The 18,843-nt window shown below is 38.9% G+C and overlaps 1 protein-coding gene across 2 annotated transcripts in view; it reads left to right on the forward strand.

The window, feature by feature from the left end:
* Window positions 1-846: 846 nt before the first annotated feature.
* The window catches only part of mybpc2b (myosin binding protein Cb), a 30,623-nt gene continuing 12,626 nt past the window's right edge, over window positions 847-18,843 (forward strand). The window contains exons 1-7 of one of the 2 annotated variants that reach the window (XM_042507976.1): window positions 847-973; window positions 7,667-7,684; window positions 9,235-9,255; window positions 16,724-16,792; window positions 16,894-17,042; window positions 17,139-17,256; window positions 17,368-17,416. In XM_042507976.1, the coding sequence (XP_042363910.1) occupies window positions 952-973; window positions 7,667-7,684; window positions 9,235-9,255; window positions 16,724-16,792; window positions 16,894-17,042; window positions 17,139-17,256; window positions 17,368-17,416 (446 nt within the window). In that variant the 5' untranslated portion in view covers window positions 847-951. The remainder of the gene's footprint in view (window positions 974-7,666; window positions 7,685-9,234; window positions 9,256-16,723; window positions 16,793-16,893; window positions 17,043-17,138; window positions 17,257-17,367; window positions 17,417-18,843) is intronic. The other variant, XM_042507977.1, reaches the window with a different exon arrangement.

Raw genomic sequence — 18,843 nt, forward strand, 5'->3', positions numbered from 1 at the left:
ATTTTCTGTACAAAACACTGAAGCCAGTGTATCAGCCAGGTCAGACCGGGTTAAATAGCTCAGAAGCTGCAAGTAGTTGACTTAGTTCCTTTAGTGGTTGCATAATAAATGGCAACATACCAGTTAATAAAATATTAATAGCTAAATGATGAAATCAATCTGTCACGAAAACAAAAATAAGGGGCTGATACATTATTCCGCTTCCTGTCGGGCCGCTTTGCATTGCACAAACAGTGGTCTTTGTGATATAAACACAACATACCATGGCCTGTCATGTACTATTGCTTCAATAGACTTTTGGATGACAACATGCGATAACTGATGACCCATGTTTCATCAGATAATGCTGTTCAAAAGGTATCACATGTATCAAGCATCAGTATAACACAGTAGATTAAATTGCCTCTCATATACTTTGTTGTCTGCCTTTTTTTGGATTCAAATCTACAGCCAATGCAGCAAATAGTGTATTATCCAGTTAAGTGTGCTAAAAGAATCCTACAAAAAAAATCACTTGCAAATCCTGCTCTTAATGTGCGTTATAAGAGGTGATGAGCATAGACTGGTTTAACATCAGAAGGTGCCAGATACAGTGTTGAAAAACTGAGTCACTTGTTGGTAATCTTAGTGCATTCTGTATTTCTCCAGCGAACATTAGCACCCGACAGGTTAAGTCAGTCCATTAATCTCATCATAAATGTGTAAGACCCCTTTCGCCATCGTCTTACCCTCTTGTCTCTCCACCTTATCACGCTCTCAGTCTGAGTGCTTCCCCACTTGAACTCCTTAAGGGTGTCGTCAGTCTCTCCTGCGCTCCCCACTCACTGGAGGGTGTGGGTGACTTGAGTGCCAGGAGAGCTTTGAATAACAGAGAGAGGGGGGAGAAATAAAAGGAATAAGCACCACAAGCCCTCAGTTTTCCAGCAGCAAGGCGAAGACACAGGAATAACCATGCCTGAGCCAGTCCCTGCAGGTATGCAGATACTTTTTGTGAAAGTATAATTCATTGTAATGAGTTTGGAGACTGGGTTTCAGTGGTTATGTGGAGGCTTGAATTTGGGTTGCCTGGTGTGTTTGGAGTTATATGTTTGCAATAGTTATATAATACTTTATATCTGAGGATGTTGCAAAAATTGATGGATTGTATGAAATGTCATTTTTGTGATTTTTGGTAAGAATGACTGCATTTTGGTTTATATCTACGATCAGTTCTTTATGTTTTGTCTTATGTTTGAGAGTGACGAGCTGGTAAAAAAAAAACAACACACATTTATTTAGTTCTGAAAAGGAGATTGGGTGTATCTGGGGAACAGCATGATGCAAGCTGTTGTGACAAAATGACAAAATCAGTTTTAGATGAAAGTGATTTACTTTAAAAATCAGTCTAATGGTCTGAGGGAGAAATAATTAGCTTCAGTGGGTTCAGACTGGTATTAAGTGAAACCCAATGTGACCCACAGTACTTGTTTACTGCAATGGCGTTTTGACGTCCAAAGGAGGAAAACAAAAAATATCAGATGACTTCATCGCTTACTGTAACTGAAACGTGTTTGATTTCATTTAGAAGACAGTTTAACACAATTCCTCATTTGGGTAATGAAGTAATATTTAACACGGAATGACTAAATGCTTTAAAGTAAAATAAGATTTAAAAAATCCAACCTTAAACATAACCTTAAGTCAAACCAAATAACTTAAAATTTGATGAAAAAATACTCCAAACTTATAGTTTTTTTCAGACTGTTTTCTCACCCCTTGCCAACACATAATGGCATTTAAATTGCGGTGGCTAAACAGATTTGGCATCCCATAAGGGCGCACATTTTGCCTCTTTGCCTCCTTGTTGTTATCTGTCCATAATTAATTTTTAACAGGCCATAAATAACCACAAAGCCAGTTGCTATGACATAATCACGGTTATGTTACTAACATCAGCCTGGACAGACTGCCGTCTTGCTGACTAAACTACAGAGCTTCCACAAACAGTAGCGGTAAAGTAACTACAGAAAGTACTTGCGTAATCACTGCTGTAGCTATTTGCAATATGTCTGTGCTGTATGGGAGTAATGTGTCATGATGGCTAGTGTAGACGACTTGCCTCACGTGCATTACAGTAGTTAAATCTGTGGTCAATTTAATACAATATTCACAGTTTGTCAGTGGGTGAATATATAAACAAGTACATCAACCCTAACCCTGAAACCTGTATTTGCAAGGAAATTAACTATTACACTAAGTCAGAGTCTGATTTTATATACCTTTGCAGATTTAAAGTTTTTAACCCTTTGAAACCTGAAAAAATGTGATGAGAAACTTCAGAAGAAATAACTCAAAATGAGCAAGAAATTTATCTAGAAAAGGGGGGGAAATAAATAAATAAATAAATAATTATTATTTTCATAATCCCTTACTATAACATAATTTTAATTGTATAATAATAATTATTATAACTTTATATTTTCCCATAGTCTTAAAAAATTGAATAATTCTCTTTCCCTCATGATTGTTTTTCAAGGTTTTACAAATTTCTTGAATTTTGCAGGATATTTCTTGTCAAAGTGCTAATTGCCTTTTTGCCCATGTTTTTACAGAAGAAAAGTTTAAATGCTTGTGAAAGGCATCTGAATGCAGCGCAAGAAACCTGTCGATTTTCCCATAGTCTTAAAAAAATGAATAATTCTCTTTCCCTCATGATTGTTTTTCAATTTCCGAAGTAAATTTTCCTCTCATAGAATCCATATTTGGCACGCAAGGATGATTGTGACTTTCTCATAAATAGTTGTCGGTCCATTGTGGAGCCGCCCATCCTCCACTTTAACCCTCTGTGGCCCTAAATCACTCTTCTGACAGAAACCTAACACAAGACACTGTCATAGTGGATGAGTCTGTTAGAGCAATTCAGTTTAACAGGCCAAGATTTTGTGGAAAGAGTGTTGAGCCTTTCAAGCCATCTAATTTCTGGTGCTGTAACACTGAATGTCATGGGCTTTGCTGGACTTGTTAGCACATTGCTATAAATTCTACTGCACAGTATTTGGTTCTTTTTCCTTGTATCTGTCCCTGTCCCAAATCTTATTACAGATCTAAGCAGGGCCCTTTTTATTTTTATCCTAGAAACATAACCAGGCCCTTCTTTTTTTTCACCATATACAGCTACAGAGTTAATCCGTGTAATATGGATATGATCCTACTTTGCTTACTGTATGTCTGCACCTCCCACTGCTCTGTCATTCCAAGCCCGACTCAACAGCAAAGCTTTGATGCGGGTCAGATAACCAGCCACTGCAATTTTAACAACTAAATGTGATTTATTACAATCCTGTGAATAAGAAGGGACACATTTTCACCCTTTACTTACATTCTACCACTTATTTTCCCACTCTAGGAATTATTTCCGTATTTACACTCGAGATGAGTTAAAACAATTTTCTGTGCTGCTTCACTTAGCAGCCAGAACCCACCCTCAGCGAACTGCTAAAAATACTCAGCAATAACCCCTGACCTTTCTCCACTACGTTTTTTTTATTCCACATAAGTTCATAGAGTTTCACACACCCGAGCGGATCAGATTTTGCTGTAACCCGTATGCAGTCCCGCCTGAGATAAATCATTATGTAATCTAAATCACTTCCATCCAGAAAGTTCCCTCATGGTCAGCAGGCCTGATGCCCCCTCCTGACTGTGATGTTGCTCCTGTGCAGTCAATCAAGCACATGACACTTTGCTAGTTGGTGGTGGGAAGTGATGGCGTGACTCATGGTCGTAATTCCTTTCATCATTGTGACCTGATGAGGGCGAGTTAAACCAAAAGTGCTCTGTGAAGTTTATCCAACGCTGTTCATCTATCTGATACCATGACATGAAATGATGAAATGATTAACCTTCTCGAGGATAGTGGAGCCTGCATGAAGGCTCAATCACCCTAATATAAGAAAGAAGCTATTTTCTGCTGCCACTCTAATATTAATTGACATTTCTTTTAATACTTTTTAAACAATGAGAGGTTGAAAGACGTACAAAATACATAATTTCCAACCTGTAGCTAACACTTATTAATCGTTCGCTCGTTCTCATTCCCAGCTTGTCAGATACTACTATTTGGTAAGTGAATTTTGCGTCAGACACTGACGCAAAAAGGCACCTTTCGTGGTGGTCTCTAGGCAGTGTCAGTTTATACTGTTTGCACCAGTATGACCCACTGCCGGGTAGCATCAGTTTATAACTCCACCGGTGGTCACCTTTCGCAATGATATGCCGGCAGATAGTGTCATTTTTAAAATGCCGCTGGTGAGACTGTATTATAAAGAGCTGAAAAGTCTCTGTAGGGCAAGCAGGACGGGAGATGGATGGGTCCAACACCCACTTTCACTCAGGAGGCCACTGTTAGCTTCCCGTATAAATGTTACGCCAAACCATGATGTTTTTTTTCTAAACCTAACAACATGCTTTTGTTGCACAAGAAAAATAAATGTAAATACAACATAATTTACCAACATAGTAAGTTTATTTTTTATAAAAGACTGTATGCATCTAACGAGCAGAAAACTGTATTTACTAAAATGGGAGTGTATTTTGAAAAGACACAATGCAAGTAAAACGGCGTCCCAGAACCTCAGCAACAGACACAGGAGGGTACCAGACGCTTCGTATGTAGATGTTAAAGTCCACTGGCCAAGTGGCAATGTTTGATAAGTTGGGATGAGAATGTGTTGTGATACCTTAAAGGTTTATGTGCAGTATTTAGTGGCATTAAGCCATGAGGTTGCAGAATGCAACACACTAAAACTTCTTACATGTTCCAGGTGTGTAAGATAACTATGGTGGCCCAAGCCAAAAAAAAAGCAAAAACGTAAAAATGCAAACCGTTACCGATAATAAATAACCCCAAAAAAAAAACACAATCTTTTTTTCATGTGATTATTAAAAACATAGTTATCAATATCATATTATTTTCATGCCAATATATGCCCCTAAATCCTAAACATACCTTCATTGAACCAAATTGGTCCTTAAAATTATATAATAATACTTATGTGCTTATGTCAAAATTATACTTATGTGCTTTAAATACAATGTTTTTTTTACATAATGTAAAAAGGAGTTTCAGGTTGCAAACCATTTTACAAATTTGAAGTAGAGTGAAAGTCAAAGAAAATGATTCTCCATTTTAAAAGCATTTTGTCACTGTTGGGTGCAAACCTCTTATCTCCACATTTCCCTTTGTTTTTTTTTTTTTTGCCCATATATCAATTTTATTGGTCCCCCGTACATCAGTGGATGTTACCATTTCTCAACCAATTAAATGTATTTAAAAAACAAGCTTATGATGAAGCACAATGTTTTTTTTCTTATTCCTGAAAAATAGTAATTTTGGAGATAGGAGGTTTGCGCCTGACAGCAGCAGTTTGTTTGATTGTAGCTGATGCACTTAGTTTTGTCCTTTGTTGTACTCCTCAGTGATCTAAACTGCACACTAAAAACTGTTTATTATAGCAGATCAAAGCTTACGTACATTAAATCATGTCCTGCTGAGATATCTTCATAAACATTGTTGCGTGTTGTTTAGAGATTGGCGAGGGTTTCATAAGGTCGGGCTGCCCCATACCTTTTTTTATGTCTGGGTCATTGCACACTCTGTAAATCAAGCTGTCAGTTGTAAATACTCAGAGGTAAACATTGAGGTGAAGACCTGCAGAAACTAAATTAACCTCCTCGGAAATATCATTAAGGATGGAGAACCTGCACTACAAAAAATATTCATTACTCATTATGCATCTAGAAATAAACCCAAGGTAACTGTAGACAAATATATACAGTATAAAACTCTACAGGGAGCTTACGTACACTGGCAACAAAATAAGGCAGAAAATGAAAGGAAGAAATCTCCTTTAAGGAAACAAACAAGAGGAAAAGCACCCAACAAGCATATCTACTAATTATTTTACATCTACAACAACTCAACTTAACCAATATACAAAAACCACAGACAGTCTCTGAGGGGAACATTTAAACTGTGAGGAACAGCTGCTCAGAAGTCGCTTTATCACAAACTTGTTGAAGATGATCAAGACTCTCACCCCGAGTGGATTGACTAAGCAGATGCTGATGCAGATTTACACTCAACGCAGGTGTTAAATCCTCTCACTGGGGATGTGAAGTATTTACACCAAAGTTTTAGAGTACGAAAATGTAAGTAACTAGCTTGTTACTCGTTTGTTACTTAGATCTCAGAGATGTAGTTTGTTACATAGAAGCCATGTGGGCTGAATATAGTTAAATGCCATTGTAGTACTGAAGACAGTGCTAATAAGACATCACCTGTTTGCATGAGGACCCAGGTGAGTCCAGTCTGTCAACATTGCCATATGAGAAACGATAAAGCATACATTTGTGCATCTCGACAGAACAGAGGGATAAAAATATAATTCCCCTCATAGTCAGGTGAATACAAGTAATCTTCAGGACACCTATTTCAGCAAGACTTTTATGACAAACCCCAAATGACCAGTAAAGAAAGAAAGGTCAGCTGGGGCTGACTATTCAAGGAAACTGTGCGCAGCATCAGAGAACGTGGCATGACTTCAGGGAGGTCATAAGACACCGTCCCTGGCCTTTAGCAGCTCCTGCAGAGGCCCCCAGGGGGACACTTGAGGAGTTGAGGATATTATATGCATCTATTTCCGTTGAGAATTTCCTTTTACCAGATTTAGTCCTCAACAACTCAAATCGACTGTGTGCCATCCTCTGCAACTGCAACAGTTTAGCCTTAATAACCCGTCTTGCCAGGCGTGGTAAAGTTATAAAATAGGTGGGTGATGACATAATCATGGCGTTGCTGAAAAGATATAATGTCAAGATATCAGTTTTAATGATTTGTGCCAGACGTTAGGTGGCTAGATAGAAATTTCAAGGGTGGCCATTTTATAGAATGTATCCTCTTACCCAATGGTTAGTCTTTTAGATTTATGGGCAAAGATTACTAGCTTTGCCATAAAATCCGATACACTTTAAAATGTTATTGAAATGACTATTTTATATAAAGCCATCAGTCTGAAACCAACATCCAGCTGATATCACAGATGATGCTGTTTTATCCGCCTAGAACCCTTTGAAACCAGCGCAAACTAGCTTGATTTCTCACAAAAACATGGGAATAAGGAAACAGACATCTTGAGAAGAAATGACACAAAAAGTAGCAGGAAATCTGTTTTAAAAAACCTAGGAAATTGCCCAAAACATGAACCCAAAAAAAAGAAAAAGGATAGAAAAAGTAAAGTAAATACAAACAATGAAATGACTAAGTATCCACTTATTTCTCGTAATTTGTTGGACATTTCTTGCCAAATTTATCATAACAGTTCCCCTGTGTTTTTGAAATCAAACCATTTTGCTAAGGTTTCAATGTATGTTTGTTTTTAATACTTGTGAAAAGTGTCTGAGCAGCACAAAAAAATGATGTCAATCCATCCTTCAAAGGGTTAAACAATTTAAAAAAAGACAAATTTATTTGTCTGGCTAGTTTTGAACATAACATGACAGTCCATTTTCTATGTTGAATTAACAAATGAATAGTTTTACAAGTAAATAGGCAGGTCCATCGTTAATATGTCTAATTGTGTATAAATATGGTTTCTAATTATCTCCTTCTTCTGTTTCTAATTCTCAGCTAAACCGGAGGGGCAGGGTAAGTCAACTGCTCCACAGCGTTTGCCCACTGACCTTTTGTGTGCCTTACATTATCACATGGTGACTTGATTATAGGTCTCACGTTTGCACTTTGCCCACATACCGTATCACGTCAAGCGCCTCTGTCAGGCAAACACAAGCTTCGACTCTCTGAGGATGTGTTGTCAGCATGCACCAATTATTCATTTATGAACTGGATTTTATTCATGTTTGCCAGCGTGCTATGTATGTTTCTATAATTTCACCTTCAGGCATTTTCACCGAGGATCTGTTGTACTGTACATTATCACATTATTGAAGCTGTTTACTCAACTGTCTTAAAAGGATGTAATGATGCAGGCAGCACATTGAGATAAACGCTTTGGTTTTTATTTGTGTGGTCATATGATAGCGATCTGGATTTATGTGTTAGACACCAATAAAATCTGTTTGTTCAGCTGTTGGAGTGTATTAAATATATGTTTTCCAATCGGGCTGCCATGGTATTACTTTTCATTTGCTATGTTTAACAAAAATATCCACTAATTTTAGCCCCAGAGGAGGCAGCGGAAGTGGGTGAGGGATAATGCTTTTCTTTATCTTTTTTTCCCCGTTTTTGTGACTTTTAATTGATTCACTGCATTCACATGGTGTTAATATGTGACATGGAGTGGGTTTGAGTCGAGTGCTGAGAAATGCATTTGAACTAATCATTCAGGGTAATTATGTGAATAATACAGAGCAAGTGGTTTTGCTATAGATAATAAGTTGAGCAATTACGCAGTCAAGACGATAGGTCTGGAAGTCAATCACATCACATGAGACAACATGAAGCAGCTGAAGGAGGATAATGTGATTATTATGCCACTTTGATTCAGTTAGTTTGCATTGCGCTAGCCTACAGCATGCGTCATATGTGGAACTACATCTCAAGTGTGTGGTTGTATTCCATATGTTGATTGTAACAGTCGAACGTGATAAATAGGCGATGTGATGTCATGCACATGTATGCACTGCGTATCAATGCATCATGTGGATCTATTTCCTCCTGTTTTGTTGTTGTGTGTTGACCAGTCTAATGGGAATTAATGTTCTTGTTTCCCTTTCCTGTTGGTGGAAAAAATAACATGTTTAGCATGTTCAACTTTTGGATTGTACAGAAGCAGACAAGCCATCTGTGTGGAGTTTAATATACAGTGACTGACTGCAACTGGATGCTTTTTCCACATCTGTGAACTCTCAGAATGACCTTTTGGGTTACATTTTACCTCAGGCATGTGAAGTGTGAGCAAGTCATCTCTGTTTTATGTGTTTTGGTTGAGTTTATCCGGAGATGCTCCCAATTTGAATGTCGTCCAGGTCTCATAGTTTTTCTGTTTCCAATCACTTAACCATGATTTTTATTTGTGCAGCTGAGCCACAGCCAGAGACAGATGGTAGGCACCTCTTAGCGTCAGGGAATAATACACATGTTCTATTAACTTTCTCCTCAGCTTCTTCAATTATGACTAGACATAGTGAATAATTAGAGAATATATTGGGAGCTAATTTTCATTCGTTTTCTCTCAGATGGTCTCCCTGCAGATGGAGGTAAGGAAGAATCCTGTAGAGTGAATGTTCTAGTTTAATACGTGCGTCTATATAATCATTATAATGTATCCACGTGAGTGCATACATTTACCACTCTGTTTGGAAATTACAGTATCTGCATGACACTTTTATGTTTAATCAAAAAACAAAAAAATCTTTCAGGTCTGCGTCAGGTGACGTTCAGAACATTACATTATGTATTTTTGAACAGTGCAAAAATACATGACATTGTATGCAAATGTATTTAATTTAAATGAAAATATAATTTACGCGCTAGTCAGTGACTGACATTTCACATGGAATGCATTATGTTGTTTTTCACCATCCAACTGATATATACATATACTTTAAAGTATATGTTATGTGTGAACTTAGCCATGGTTTGTTTTTACAGTTTACCGTTGTTTTTCTGAGAACAGTATACAAATGTATACTGTATTTTACATTCTGGTTTCTATATGGTCTAAATATGATAAAGGAATACACTTCAACTTGTGAATGTGAGTTGAACTGGATTTTGGAGATTTTAGGAAAGGTGATGGTGCATGGTGCGTTTGTTTTCTGTTTGTTTATTGTTCTCTGTTGCAACTGTATGTCATCTCTTGTACAACGACAAGCATTAGCTTCCTACGGTATAGGTGCTTTTTTCAGTTAAGTTTGCTTCCTTGTCTTCCTTGACACAGACACCGATGGGGATGGTAAGGAAAGAGCAACGTTTACAGTTTATAGTGTCGGTTGATAATTTACTTTTGCCCTTTCAAAAGTATGGTTTGTGTGTTTATAACATAACATGTATAATTTTGGTATTATGTGCTAGTCGAGATGTCACATAATATATGACGTGTTAAGTGGACCTGGGTTTATCTTATTTGAAATCTCTCTGATTACTTATTTTCGGACTGAAATTACGACATGACAAATTGGCTTTCTATGTTTAGAGGGAAAATGGACTTGCACTTGTATAGCGCTTTTCTAGTCATTAAACCACTCAAAGTGCTTTCGCACTACTTGTCACATTTACCCTTACATTCACAAATTGGCAGCTGAGGCTACCGCACACGGTGCCACCTGCTAGTTAGTATGTTTAAACATTAATACACATCACATTTGGGGTTTAGTATCTTGCTCAAATGCCAGGGATCAAACCGCCAACGTTCTGATTAGTGGACGACCCACTCTACCTCTGGAGCCATTATGGCCCCAAAATTTTGTATGTCAGCCTTCTTTGGCTTTTGTGAAAACAGGGTTCTTATTTTGCTCTTTTCTTCAAACTGTGAACTGTACAACTTTTCTTCTAACTGTGGGCTCAACATTACCAAAATCAAACACTGATTGATTTTATTTATTTATTTAATCTGTCTTTGCTGTGATCGAGATCCTAATGCCAGAGACACATTGCCTGCGTTAGCAGCGCTGCTCAAGCTGCTTCTCCACTGCGGCACACCTAGAGAAATGGAGTCTCTTTAATTTTTTTTTGTTAGCAGAAATAGACTGAAAATGGTGTTTTGACAATTATATTGACAATATACCACCCTTTACATCAGTTTCAATTTCTCTATCTGTCACAGACATAAGGAAATAGAAACATATCTGTTTTACTCAACCTTTTCCATTTACATTTTCAAAATAAAAGCCTTCAGATAACATTTCTGTCGACAGAATCCCGTCAGTTGTTGACACAAGGCATTTTATTGTAAAATATTTGAACGTCCGTGTTGTTGACAGTACAGGAGCTTGCACGATTTCATATATAAGTTGAATATGTGCTTATAATTGTGGAAATACAGTACTAGCAGCTCTGCAGCAGTGTTGCAGCAACAACGGTGCCAGTGTGAACACTGCGAGCATGCAAGATACAGCAGTTTGGCGAGGTTGCCGTCATATGCTGCGTCATGGGCGTGAATGTTAAATGTATAGTAAGAATGCAGGGTGGCTCTGCTTGCCTCAGTGCTCATATGCCACAGATCCCATGAAAATCCCTGATAAAAATCCCTCTCGGAGCCTGCAGCTTCTTACAGCTGTGCAGTGGTTACCCTCAGAATAAGCCACACATCAGGCCTTCAACTCACCAGATCTTTGGCTGTGTCAAAAAGAATAAAACAGTTGATTAAAGTGGTCTCACTCGTTTAATGCTATCCTTCTCAGCTGACAGACACATAATGAACAAATCATGCTGTTTATGTTCTTTCAGCAGTTCAGAATTTATTTCCCCATATGAAGAGTGCTGTCCATTCCCATTCCATCTGCTAGGTATGAAACCCTCTTTTGCCTCTGTCCCTCTGGCAGTTTAAACAACGAGAGTGGAAACACAGCTGGGGTTTCTGTGTCACAGCCATCGTGGAACAATGGCAGCTGTTGCTATGAACATACCAAGCATAATGTTAATAAAGTGTCATCTAATCAGATGACACTTTTATTAACATTAGGCTATACTGGGAAACTGCAAGGAGAGCTCAAGCTGTGAGGTCATCCTAGATATCACAGTCAGCACATCAAAGTAAATGCCTCCAAACTGCACAAGGAAAAGACACACTGGGTCATGTCTCATCCTTTTGGTGGTTTACCAACTAAACCACAGTTGTGTATCACAGTCATGCGGTGTGATTCATAAGTCAGCTGTCTGAAAATGTTGGGCTGCTTGCCACAACTCAGGTTTTACAAGTGAAATTCAAGATCTGTTACATCGTAACAAAGCTGTCCCTGTCTGCCACGACCTTTCAGGGGCATAGCTCCCAGAGCGATGAGTTGGACTATCTGGACCGATTAGAGGTAGATTGGATTGAGAAGGGTTATAGACGTGTCAGGACATCAGGGAGCTGAAGGCTGCTATTTCTTTGTGGTGCCCTTCAAATATTATGTGAAATGTCCTGTACTTGCTCAGCCTGAGGGGGAATAGTGACATTAACAATGTTTTCCTTTTCCCCACTTGGACACCTGGTTGATGCTTAACCAGCAGTGGGAGAAGCAACTGAGAAGTCCTGAATCTTTTTCTTTTTTTGAGTGTGGCTTCTTTTTTTTAAGACTGATTAAGCATTAAAGGGGAGAGGGAGGGAATGACATGCATGCAAAGGGCCACATGTTGCAGTCAAACCTGCGGTCGCTGCTGCAAAGACACCCGCTCTACCGGGTGCCTTATCAGGTGCCCTATTGGGCGCCCGGAGAAGTTCTGAATCTTGCATGCAGTGCATACTGCATTCATGATATGTTGAAGACAAGTCTGAAGCATTCCTCAGCTCTGTACGTCTCTGGTAAAGCCTATGGTGGCTTTACCAGAGGGATAGCCAAATTCCCATTATGACTGCTTCCGTTTCAGGCTAGTCAGTCAGGGTGGGGAAATTTGGATAATGGACTTTGGGGTATGCAGAGGAGAGGTGACACTTCCAAAGGTGGCGTGGCAGCTTTGTGTCCTCGCAACCAGGCTGCTATCTTAGGGAGGTTGGCTGGAGAAATATGCCCTGCTGACCGAAGACATGGGTCAAGCAGCCAGGTTAAGGTCATTAAATGTTAACTTTGGTCACTGCCCTGGAAGTCACTCCCATAAATCCCTTGGGGAATGGGTCCTGCAATGATTCTAGGATGCTTCTTCACCTATGTACTTCACTTATTAGCATTAACGGTGTGCAAATGTGTGTTTCCTAGGATAGGAAACCTTACTCTGCCTTACAGCACACCAAGTCTGTTTTTTGTGTGGCACATCAAAAAATAAATACAACCTCACGTTGTGTCAATCACATTTGTACACTGACTCTGAAATGTAAGGTCCATTATAAAAGTTTTTGGAAAGGGTTTGATGTTCTGTGTTTTCGCATCTGGTAAATGACTTTAGAGAGTCACTGAATCTTTTCATAATTCAGACGGCTCACTTTTAACAGGTCAGATAGTAATATTCAGGAGGATAATGATGACGAGGAGGAGGATGTGGACCACACACACAGAGAGACAAAGCGAAAGTGTGGTGTGCAAGACGCAGGGAAAAGGTGGAGACAGCCAGGAAGGTAACTCCAGTGGAGAAGCAAGGGAGCAAATGTGTCTTGTATTGTAAATTTTCACAACAAATTCAACAACAACATGAATCAGTCTCAGTGTGCAAAGGGCTTTACTCTGCCTCTGACTGGCTTACCCTGACATTTTTACCCTAACCCTAAGCAATCACACTGTTTCCTAAACCAAACCAATCCAACCAACAAAGACAGCTAGTACAACCCAATCACAGGGAGAGCAGGGCACATCATTTCTTTGCTATCTACAAATCCCAAATACAGAGTATACATCTCATCAACCTTCTTGCTTGTCATGAATGCCCATCACAAAATGTTGGACTCTGCAAGCTCCTCCTGCAGTACAGTAGCATAGAGGGAGGAAAGGTATATTGTTCTGCAGATGTTCCAGACTAAGCTTCGCATAAGCTGCAGCACATAAAGCTAAAAGAGAAGACAAGCAGGGTGGCAGAGCATGATTAGGGGGAAACTGGAGCATGGAACAAAGAAGTAAAAGGGCTCAGCAAGTGGAAACCCTGCACAACAGAAACACCTTGTGTGTTTTTGACTATCAGCCATGTGCATCCCACAGTGGGAGCACTGTTTCTTTTGGGCAAGCTAGGTTTAGCAAAATGCTCAATTTACATGGTGAGGAGATTCAATTCAACATTTTAGTGGGTTGGTAGCATGGCTAGCATGCGAGGCTTAATCCAAAGACAGCAGCTGAGGAAAGTTCAGAGGGAAACACGAGGAGACTTTTCATTGGTGTGCCGGGTTCAGACGTCAGGCAATCTATATCCAGTTTTAGTGCTAGGAACAGTCTTATACAAAGAGTAATTAACCGTAGGGTTATGAAATCATGTTAAGTTACTCTTGGGATATGTTTTTAATGACAAAGAATCATATATATACCTTGTAGGAGGACATTGTGACTACGATAAATTGGTGCTGGTTTGATATTTTTGAAGTTGTTTGATCCCTCTGCCTCCAGAGTGGGAATTGCACCATGCTGAGTTTGCCGTTAGCGGGTCTATTAGAGTGGAATGCCTGTGTCAGAAGTGCTTTTTTATACCAAGGCTGTTTAAAACCATTGGGGTATAGTGTGTGTGTGTAGGTGGGGATTATCATCTCTTGGCCATCTGTGACTGTTTTAGGGCTTTTTTTTTTTTTTGCACCAGTATTAGAAACGTTTAGAATGTCATAGGAGTATCGATGTACAGTTTCTTGAGAAAGAAATGTGAAAACTTTGATACAAATTATTATATTCATAACAGATTGATGCCCTGAACACAAAATAATAAACATAATATCATTTAAGTCACACTTCAGTTGTTTATTTAGTTGGCCTGGGGTGCACATGCTCTGTATGGAGTGAAGTAATTGCCTCCTTTGTGACAAGCAGCTTTTGCAATATCAGTCCAAAAGAAGTAATCATGGTGATTTCAGTTCTTCACAAGTTTGGTGATTAAAAAAGTGCAGTAATCAACACATTTGATTACTTTCTGTCTTGATTGATAACATTCACGATTTTGATTCTGTTTTTGTTTTTGGGTGGCATTTCACTGTGTGGTGTAATAATGTAATAATTCTACAGAATAATAATCATTCTGTAATTGCTGTTCACTTGCCTTGTTTCACCTCACGAGTTCACACTGACTTATGGTACAGTATAACTGCAAATCGTTATACTTCCATATGTTAAACGGGGGTGTTTGTTTTTCCCAGCTGAAGAAAAGTCTGCAGAGGAGGGTAAGGGCGAGCTGGAGGCACAATGCGGGACTGTGACTACCTACTGCATGCAAATGTGCTGTTATGAAATGCAGATGTATGCATCCTATGTGTTGTTATGTGTTAGTTAAATATCATGCCCAATTAACTTATTGAATTTGTTAGGGGTCAACTATAAACTGAAGGATGTTTTTAGTATATAAAACTAAGCAAGGTTTTGCACTATGACTTTATCTAGATGCTAATGTTAATACCAAGTGTGCATTGTTTACCGATTTGCACCTTGAATGTTAAATCTTTGATATGGGTAGAAAGTGCTGATGTATGAAGGTCAACAGGTGCACTAGCTAGAGGATTTATACTTAGCAGAGTCAGAGTTCATCGACACATTCTGGACCTTATAATTGGTTATGATACTTTGCTGAAGCGATTATGTATCATTGGACCTTTTGCTTGCCTGAATACGTGAGATACATCCATATTGCTCTCTTGTCCTTGTATGTGTTTGGAGTTCCGTAAATGGTGTTACTGGTCAGATGACTTTGTGTTCTGAAGCATCATATGTGTTAAACGTCTCATTTGTTACATAACATACAAGAAAACTTTGACTTTTATATGTTGTTATGACTGGGAAAGACAAACCTCCTTGCTTAAAAGTACAGTACATTAACTCATTATAGTAATACTTTCACTTTTATGCTACTCTTTTAACCTTTAATAAACCACAAAACTATAGCACAGTAGATTGAAATCACATAAGTCTTATGTTAATGGTCCAGAAAAGCCAGAACATGGCTAATTGTGCCTTAAATCATGAAAACGGTAAGAAATAATTACATTTATGCAACATATCCTCATACAATGGTTTGTACGGTATCCTACAAAAATGCACATGCAACAGAATAAATGCAACTATCCAATGGGTGTCTAACGAATGGTGTCATCACGTTGCATAGTTGCAGTAAAATTACGTACTAAACGCAAGTTAGGCTTAGGAAGACAAATGTGGATGGGCGCCGTCACATTACATACTTAATGTCATGTTACGTACTTAACTCAGTTCAATAGGTTAGGCTTCGCCAAGTAAAGTTACATTGGTTAAGATTTGGGAAAACAAACATGAAGAGAGTCTTCATGTAACAGTTATGAACTTGATGTAAAGTTATGTAGGTTAGGTTTAGACAAATAAAGTTACTCAATAAAGTGACTCATGATTACAAGAGTTACACACGATTTCTGGTGCATTACTTTTCCTAGGAATACGTACAACCAGTGCATGAGAACAGCCTAAATTGGGATAAGCAAGAAAAACAATAAATACAGGTAAACTCTGCAATGATACAGCTGGTTTTGATATGTTGTTCTGAAATAGCTTAATGAAATGCTAAGGTATGATTTGATTGAATATATGGTAAAGATAACCTACCCTGGAGCTGAGCAAGTAAATGCAACATTATTTTCATGTATGTTGTCAGCTGTTAACAGTTCTCTTGTCATACAATCCCTCTTTTTGTGTCTTTTTGTACTTTTGGAAATGGTGTTGGTTTATTATTAAGAGCTTGCTGTGTTTTAAATATGCTGTATGTACACAGTCTGTGTGGGTAGGTGTGATTCAGAGTTTTTCACAGTTGTTTGTAAAATGTCCAAGCATTTCACTGTGTCCTTTGCACTTTGGTTTGCTGCACACTGTGGACGTTGCCAACCGCATTAAAGGCCTTTTTTTCCCAGTGTAAGAGTATTAATTCCTTTCTCCTTCTTTTCAGAGCCCGGGTCAACGGAGCTCACTGGACTCTTCGTTGAGAAGCCCCCAGAGGAAGTAGTTGCTGTTACAGGTTAGAAACATAAATGGATTGATGACATAAAATGTTAACAATCCATTGTGTAACCTGATTACCTAATGTTACATGAGTTAATTGCCGTATGTGCATGGCAGGGACGGATATCACTTTCATAGCCAAGGTTGACTCCACCACCCTGACAAGGAAACCCACCATGAAGTGGCTGAAAGGCAAGTGGATGGACCTTGGCAGCAAGGCTGGAAAACACATGCAGTTCAAGGAAACTTATGACAGGAATACTAAGGTGTGTGTTAGACAGAGAATCTGATCCTCCTCTGAAATAACTAAGTTACTGAGAAATAATCAAATAATATCCCACCCCAACCCCCTGTCCCCACAGATCTATACTTATGAAATGAAGATCATCAAAGTCGTTGCTGGAGATGCTGGGGGCTACAGGTGCGAAGTGACGGCAAAAGACAAGTGTGACAGCTCCACTTTTGAGATCACTGTTGAGGGTGAGTGAAAACAGACTCTGGCCTGCTGAGGCTGCCACATATTCCATACATGCTGATGTTTTGATCTGATCCAGCCCTAATGTGCATTCTCTGCAACTTCTCTCGTTACAGCTGCACAGCAGGAGCAGAAGGAAGATATTTTGTCTGCCTTCAAGAGAGCGTAAGGGCATTGCGGTTTGCATTTCAGCCTCTCTCAGTGGTATAAGCACTTGTGTGAATACACAAGAGGGGAAAAGCATACGTAGACTATTTATAATATGTGTGTCTGGATGTGTCTCTCAGCACAGGTGGTATATGACAGTATAGTAAATTTAATATGCCATATCAGAAGGCATGACTGCTCTCATATAATGCTTTGTATGATATCTAACAAATTAGCGGACCACGAATGACATTGCAATGTTACGTACTTACCCCAAAGTTACAAAGTTTAGTAAGCAGGCAAAGCTATGTAGGTTAGGTCTAAGAAAAGAAATATTACGATGACGTAACTTAAAATAACTTATTTGTCATTTGGTTTCACGTTGTCCTGAACACCATTCCTCTGGGGTTGAGTCCTGTGGTTAGTGATCCAACCAGCATCCCAACCTGCCTCCATATGCAGACTTTCAGTCTTTATACCACTTCCTTATTGCCATCAGTGGTTTGGTCATGTCATCGCAGCCTTTCCAATTACGTTGGGTCTACACAAATTACTGGCTCATGATTACATGGGTTATTTATGACCTGTGATACATTACTTTTTTTAGCTGTACCATCCTGTGACCCTGTATACTTATATTAGGACATTACATTTTGGGTTTGCTGCACCTTATACTTAATTTTGCTGAACTTGGACTTGCTGTCATCATTCATGGACACCTTTATGCCGTCTAGTGGAAGCAAAAGCAAAATACACAATGCATGTAAAAACAAGATGGCAGTTATTTCTGCCATGTCAGTTTTCAATACATCCCAACACAAAAGCGAACAAGGTTCAAAACCTGATCAGATTTAATGGTTGAAATTTGTTCATTAATGATTTGTAGTTTGATTTGCATACAAATTTGACCAATTTTAACATAGCAAACAAGCCAAGACGCTGTTAATTAGGAAGTACTCATTTGAGGACATCGAGACTTCATTACTGTATTATCGCAGCATGTCACACGGGCTAAATAAGTTTTGACAAATTGGCCTTACAGACAAAAAGAACATTTCTAGCTTGGAATAAAGAAAAAGAAAAAAATATACTGAGTTAGCACCACATTTTCATCCCATCTCGTCATCTAGCGCAGCTCTGTCAGTGACCCTCTGCATCTATTCATGACGTTTTAGGTATCCTTCTGTGTCAGCTGTTAACGCTCCGGGATGCCGTTCTGGTCATGTCAACAAATGCACATGGTGGGATGACGCAGCCGTTGACATGATGTCAACAAATGCACATGTGGTGGGATGAAGCAGCATGCTTATGTTTAAACAACAGTGCGGACTGTCACGATGATTGGGCAATGATGATTTTTAGGCAAAAAATCAGAGATGGTTAGGTTTAGGCAAAATAGGCACGTAGTAAAGTGTAGAAAAAAAGCAAACACACACATCCACATG

The sequence above is a fragment of the Plectropomus leopardus genome, chromosome 19, assembly GCF_008729295.1.
Source record: "Plectropomus leopardus isolate mb chromosome 19, YSFRI_Pleo_2.0, whole genome shotgun sequence".
Lineage (NCBI taxonomy): Eukaryota > Metazoa > Chordata > Actinopteri > Perciformes > Serranidae > Plectropomus > Plectropomus leopardus.